At 42.7% G+C, this 6,616-nt stretch overlaps 1 protein-coding gene across 1 annotated transcript; it reads right to left on the bottom strand.

Moving 5' to 3' along the window:
* Positions 1 to 2,404: 2,404 nt before the first annotated feature.
* Positions 2,405 to 4,135, bottom strand: HTR1E (5-hydroxytryptamine receptor 1E). Its single transcript, XM_005236917.4, has one exon. It carries the CDS (start codon positions 3,965 to 3,967, stop codon positions 2,873 to 2,875), a length of 1,095 nt encoding a protein of 364 aa, XP_005236974.1. The 5' UTR covers positions 3,968 to 4,135; the 3' UTR covers positions 2,405 to 2,872.
* Positions 4,136 to 6,616: the final 2,481 nt, after the last annotated feature.

Below are 6,616 nucleotides of genomic sequence, written 5' to 3'. Positions count from 1 at the left end.
GTCTCTGAAACATTTCTACCTACCTACAACAGATGCTGTGGAGGTCATGTTCACCATTTCTGGTCCTTCTACCATACTTCTGGCTTTAAACAAGCATCAGTGTAGGTGACAAAGTTAACTAAGCCATTAATTTTGCATGAGAAACGTGACCCCACATGGCATGCCAGCAGCTGCGTCTTGCTGTGGGTTCGGTCCCACTTTGAGTGCGGTTGTTAGCGAGGGTTGGACTGGTTGGCCTCCAAAGATCCCTTCCAACCTAAATTATTCTGTGTGCCCATGTGCCCCTTAGAAGCAGCAGTCAGAGCTGGCAGCCTATCTCATTTTGTTGGTTTTCACCTCTGAAACACCTTTTACCAGCATTGTCACTCCCATCTTTTCCCTTTTCCCTTCTAGCAAAAACCGCCCGTACAGCCCACGCCATGGCTGAACCCCAGTCCCAGAGGCAGCCCCAGAGAAGCTGGATGGGGTGCAGCATCTGTCTCACCTTAGCTGAGCGCCTTGGAGTGACCCAGGCTGTCTGCTGGGGCAGCCTCACACGTTCACGTTTCCCTTTCTGATCATTAATGTACCTGAGCATCCTCGTAGCAGAGCAGCAAACTGCCCAAGGGACACCAAAACCCACTCTCTTCTAGCAACAACTGCCCATTTGTCTTGTCTTCCCTGCCACAGTCACCTTTTTTGGGGAAATTATGCACAACCCGTGTTCTTTATTAATTATTTCTATTAAGCTTGCTGCAAAAAAAAAATTCTGCAGCAGTTCTTACAAATTCTACTTCTTACTTTAATTCCTGGGTATTTTATTTCCCTAATAACATACATACTCTGGGGAGCTGCTTTGGAAGTTTTACAAATAGGCAGGGTCAGGCCACTCTTCTCCAGCTTCAATCAACAGTTTCCACCACCAACAAGCTGCAAAAACCACAATGGATCTCTGTGCTTCCTCATTAGAAGATGCTTTCAGTGGCTGACATTATTTTTGCCTCTTTTCAGATACTGATGTTAGCTGTAGGGACTCCAAAGGCAGCTGGAGGAGGCAGCTGTGACAAAAGCTTAGGAAGAGCAGCTGGAGATAAACCTCCTAAACTCAAGCATGGAAAACTTGGCATCCTTAAAGCAGAATCCCACTGCATGTGGCTAAGCAGCAGGTCACACTTTTGTCACCTTCAGACTTGACTTACACTCAGCTTGCAGCACTGTGTCTTTCCAAGCGAACACTCTCTCTCACCAATGATGCCATTTCTCAGCTCCTTGTGGAGTTTATTACTTACATGTTACTTACCACTTCCTTGACTCTTGATAAGAAAAATGATTGTCGTCTTGTAAATTTTCAAAACATTTTTCAAAGATGACTTCCAGTGCTGTTGCAACACTTTTGCTATCTCTAATACTTGTTTTGATGGATTTGGAGCTGCCATACTATAGTTCACTGTTATTGCATGTCAGGTTGATGTATGTGGTATTTTCTATACAGTATATTGGTATAATTAAAAAATAATTTGTCCAGCAAAATGGACAGGGAAGAAGATTATGGTGCAAGGTAAGTAATAAATATTTAAATGGTGCTTAGGAGTTGCTAATGAACAATACCAGATTCTCAGGTTTGATTTTGCCCCTTCCCAGCCTGATTTCCACAATGCCTGAACCAGGACATTTTAACTTCCATAAGCACAGAAGACAGGATACAAAGGACTGTAAGTCTGTCTCTCAAGACAAAGGGAAGTAACTCCATGAAGGACTCCCAGGGCAAGAAATCCTGCTAGAGGACCTGACCATAGGTTAAGCTGGGAAGAATTCCATTGAGAATTGTAAAATGACGATAAGGCAGATGCACAGACTGCTATTTAAGACAATTATTTTCCCTACTTTTCTCTGCTGCTGTTCAAACAGACAATAATTTGGTTTTAGAGGAAGTTTCTGAATTTCTGTATATTGCTGGCCTGCTGAGAAGTTACCCAGTTGTTTTAAGTTGGCAGGGTAAGATCAATCAGTCCGTGGTGTCGTGCATCGCAAGGTCCAGGTGAGGTGTGGCACAAGTAAGTACTACCGCCCCAGAACGGACCAAGGCACGAGGCCTGGGCCCTGAAGAAGCATGGTCAGTGGTATTAAAAACGTGACCCGTCAGATGTGCAGTTGGTCTCACAAGCGTGACACTTGCTAGCTGCGTCCTCAATGGCCAAACAAACTGCACAGGTGTCTGTCCAATACTTTGAACATAAATCTGGAATCTTACACAAAAAAGAATAATTACTTTGGAGTACAAAATGGGATACAATTTTAGATGTAATTAACTGAATTTTGCTTTCTGTTTTGGGATGGTATTCCTGAAGAAAGGAGTGTTTTATTCTGCCTTAGCCCAGGCTGGTAATGGTGGTTATTTTCCCTCTAAACGGCTGCTACAGTTTTCTCCGAATGCCACAGTAAAGATTTGCTTTTTCACTGTCATGACCATGAGGTGTTTATTAATTTTTGAGTATGTATTTATGAGGTTCAGTTTATAAGCCTTTATATTACTACAGTGCATGTTAATTTAGACACTTGATTCTTAAATGGAAAAAGTATAAAAGTGAATATAATTGTTTGCTTCTCAAATTGATTACACAAAATGTCTTGAACATGAGTAGCTAATAGTTTCTGTTTTGTTGTTGTTTCATTGCTAAAAAACCTTTTCCTTTGTAGAACAGATTTATTTCAAACTCTTTACCATGGATAACAGTAGAAGTAAAAAACGGCATAATGAATTACAGGCTAAAGATAAGTCAAGCAAATAGGCAAACACAAAGATCCCCTTTGTCAAGGGAAGTGGTGACAGTCAAATTATTTTGCTCGCTCTTAAGGCCGGGAGCCATGTCAGCAGCATCATCTCCCAGTACTTCTAAGTATGTTCTCGACACCTGATGAGCTTTCTAAAGGCCAGCTTGAAGTCTTCATTAAAGCTAGTGTACAGCAAAGGGTTGATAAGGGAGTTGACATATCCAAGCCAGGTCAAGAAGTCCGCTACTTCTGGAGAAACAGTGCAAACGTGGAGGCCCACAAGCAGCTCCTTGATGAAAAAGGGCAACCAGGATAAAATGAAAGCACCTAAAATCAGCCCCAAAATGCGAGCAGCCTTTCGTTCTCGTGTTGTGGAGATCTGCTGCCGGTCACCAGCCAGGTCTAAGTCATTCTCAAAAGGAGGGATCCTCACGGATGCATTGATTTTATCGAACTCTGTGGTTGGGTCAGACGTGGAGAAGTCCGAGACGCAGAATGTCTGTGTGAGCTTGCAGCTGGCAAAGGAGTTCTGGCTGTCGGTGCTCCTGTTGCTGAGGTGGCGGCTGGAACCCCGCTTTTGGTAAAGGCTCTTTGCAGCATGGTAAATTCTGTAGTACAGGATCAGGATCAAAGTCAAGGGGATGTAAAATGCCCCAAATGTGGAATAAATAGTGTAGATGACGTGGTCATGCTGAATGCGACACTCACTGGGAATATTGACGCTGTGGTGATTCCTCCAAAACAAAGGGGGCATTGATATGAAAATGGAGATAGTCCACACAGTGACTATCATTAGCCCAGCTCTTTTTGCCGTTCTTTTTCTGGCGTATTCGATAGCATCTGTGATTGCCCAGTACCTGTCCAGAGCAATGACACACAGATGAAGGATTGAACACGTGCAACAGGTCATGTCGACGCTAAGCCAGATCTCACAGATGAAGTATCCCAAAGTCCATTTATCTATCATTATGTAAGTGATGCTCAAGGGCATGACGAGAACAGCAACTAGGAGATCTGTCACAGCTAGTGAACATATTAAATAATTTGCCGGCTGGTGGAGCTTCTTGGTTGTGGAGATTGCTGCAATTACAGCAGAATTCAGCAGCATAGTCAAGGTTGTAATTGTGGCCAAGGTCAGGGTAACAAGCATCTTTTCAGTTACTGTTTTAGGCTTTGCAGCCACGTTGGCTTCAGTAGTACAATTTGTGAAATTCATTTTCCCCTCCAGGATGCACAGTGAAAGAAGTTGCTGCTTCAGGTAATGAAGAGTTCCAGGTTCAGAAGTCACCCATTTGAAAGAGGGACAGAGATGCTCTAGGCGCGATTTTCCTTTATAATCCCATATTCAACAGAGCAGCAAAAAGCTTCCAGGTTTCCTCCTGTTCATTGTTTTCCTAGAAGATAAAACCACGTCTGTTAGTGAACCTAGAAAAATCCTGCCTTTTGGCAAAAAGCCCTACGCTTCTAATATTACCACCTGAAATAAAAATGTTGGCCAGTTTTTCCTTCTGTTCTCCTCTCCTGCCTTTTCTCTCCCTTTTTCTCTGCGTTCATAGTTAATTTCTTTTTCTTTTCCAAAGGGCACTTTGGACCAGATTTCCTGCTCCTGTGAACTTGTTATTTCTCCTTTGGTTTTGGAGATCTCACTTAAAGTGGGAGATTGGACTAAGGGACCTCCAGAGGTCCCTTCCAACAAACATTTCTATGATCTCTGTGAATTACTAATACCAGGAGCTAATCCTTTTCCTGCTTGTTAAATATGCTCCAGCAGATGAAAAGCTGAGAAAATCTGCCTTTCCATTTAAAGTGCTATATGAGAGGGATCAATTACTTCTACATATCACCTTTGGGAAAAAACAAACAGAGCAGCCTATCTTTGCAAAGGTGTGCCAGCGTTTCATAGCTTTCTATTCTGCTTTTTCATATCCATGTCTGTATTAATGTCTTAGAAACAGTACTTAAAAATCACTCACGTTACCTTTAACATGCAGCTTTCAAACAATGTTTAAAGCTTTATGGCAAACGCTTAGTTTTACACAGCACATCAGTGTTGCTAGGAGCTTATATAGCTTTGTCTAATTATTCCTGACATTTCACATATCCCACTGCGTGTGTCTTTAGAGGAAACAGACAAAAAGCTTTTGCCTTTGCTCTGAGCTTTCTATCAAATTGTGCCCTCTGTCAGGCAGTCCAGTATGATGCAAGGTACAAACAATAATTTAAGAAAAAGGTTTGATTTTGTTTCAGGAGTTCTTATGTCTTTTCCATACGTCCCAAATGCTGACTGAAGCTAGAGTTAGCAGTCTGTGAAATGCAACTTGGGATATCCTCTGGGGCCTTGCTTACTCATTTGTAATTTATCTTGGCATAAAGGATGTAGAAAACTGAAAGCCTGGATCCTTTTCCATTAAAATAAACAGAAAGATTCCTTCCCCTGGCTTCACTTATTGAAGAGTAAGGAATCCTCCAGGCTGGTCGTACAGGCTACCTCAGCTGGCAGAGGAATGAGATAGCGGCTGCCAGAAATACACTTGCCCACTCTCAAGACAATCTTTAAGGCAGATGGTGTGAACCACATCCTGGAAATGCTGATCTTTCTCTATTTTGACTACAAGTGGCTCCTTCACAGTTGCACTTAGAATACATGCCTGATATTTAGATGGCTAAATCTGAGAGGTAAAATCCATTCTCACTGACACCAGTGGGACTTGGATTAGGCTCTGAGAGAATTTGCACGTGCAAGCTAATGAGGAATTAAGAATTTGAATGAGGAGTTATGAATTTAAAGCTAGTCAGCTGCTTAGCTCTGTGTACATATGCTCTTATTCAGAAATTGGAATGACGTCTTCTGAATGAGCTGAATGAGGAACAATCAAAAATAGATACTTCAGAAGATGACTGTTCTTTGTGGATAGGCCCTAGAAAAGCAGATCTGTATCGTCATGGACTCTGGGTTAGCAAAATTTGAGTTTTAAATTCTACCCAAGGGACAGAAGAAGCCCCTTCCTGCCTGAAGCAGATTCCACTCTTCAGAAACTGCTTTTGAGTATGAATGGCCTGGGAGAAAATATCGGGGCTGCTTATTAGGAATAGGCTGGACAAGCCAGAAGGAAATTCATTCATCAGTCTTCAGGTTGTTACGGCACTGGAAATGCCAATTTGGTCATTTAGGCCTAAAGCCAAAACTTCAGCTCAAACCTTCTTCACAAATTGTTGTTGGGAGTGTCCTCTGTCAAGACAGATCTTGATTTCATTATTTTGTACCCTTATTATTTCTGATGCTTTGACCAGAGGATAAGGCAAAGAGGCTTTCTCTGCCTCTTTGCACTTTTGGAGCATGGACCAGAAGCAATTGCAATCCATATGCTTTCCTCAGCATCATCACTTAGCAAGTGCCCCCTAGTCCACAAGCACACTCAAAGGTACTGGAAGACACCATGGGATTCACATGTCCTCCATAACTGCCTATTCATCTTGTTCATGCACGGGAGAGGTCTTGCTGCTTCTTGATGTAAGCAGCACTTTTTCTGCTTGTCCTTCACTTCTCTGGGAGCCCTGAAGTTTCATGGCCCTGGCATTTCTCCCTGTCCTGTGTGGTCCCCACCGTATTTGCTGCGAGCACTGCTTACATGCACTTTTAATTTGGTAGGAACTTCTGAGCTCTGCCTGCTCTCTGCAGCACAAGGATACTCTGAGAAACAAATTCTTCCTTTACTTAATGAACTTGTCTTCAAACCCCATCACACTTTATCAGACCCAAGCACCAGGTTTCCATTAGGACAAAGGATACTGCTGGTTACACAGGGGAGTTTGGTTGTTTAGGTCTGCTCACTGCCCAGCAAAGCCAACATTTTTTTCCATGGAA

The sequence above is a fragment of the Falco peregrinus genome, chromosome 7, assembly GCF_023634155.1.
Source record: "Falco peregrinus isolate bFalPer1 chromosome 7, bFalPer1.pri, whole genome shotgun sequence".
NCBI lineage: Eukaryota > Metazoa > Chordata > Aves > Falconiformes > Falconidae > Falco > Falco peregrinus.
Note: the sequence above shows the minus strand (reverse complement) of the source record. Positions and strands in the feature narration are given on the sequence as shown.

Excerpts from the sequence above, each read along its gene's own strand:
- HTR1E (XM_005236917.4), bottom strand. The coding sequence starts at position 3,967 with ATGAATTTCACAAATTGTACTACTGAAGCCAACGTGGCTGCAAAGCCT.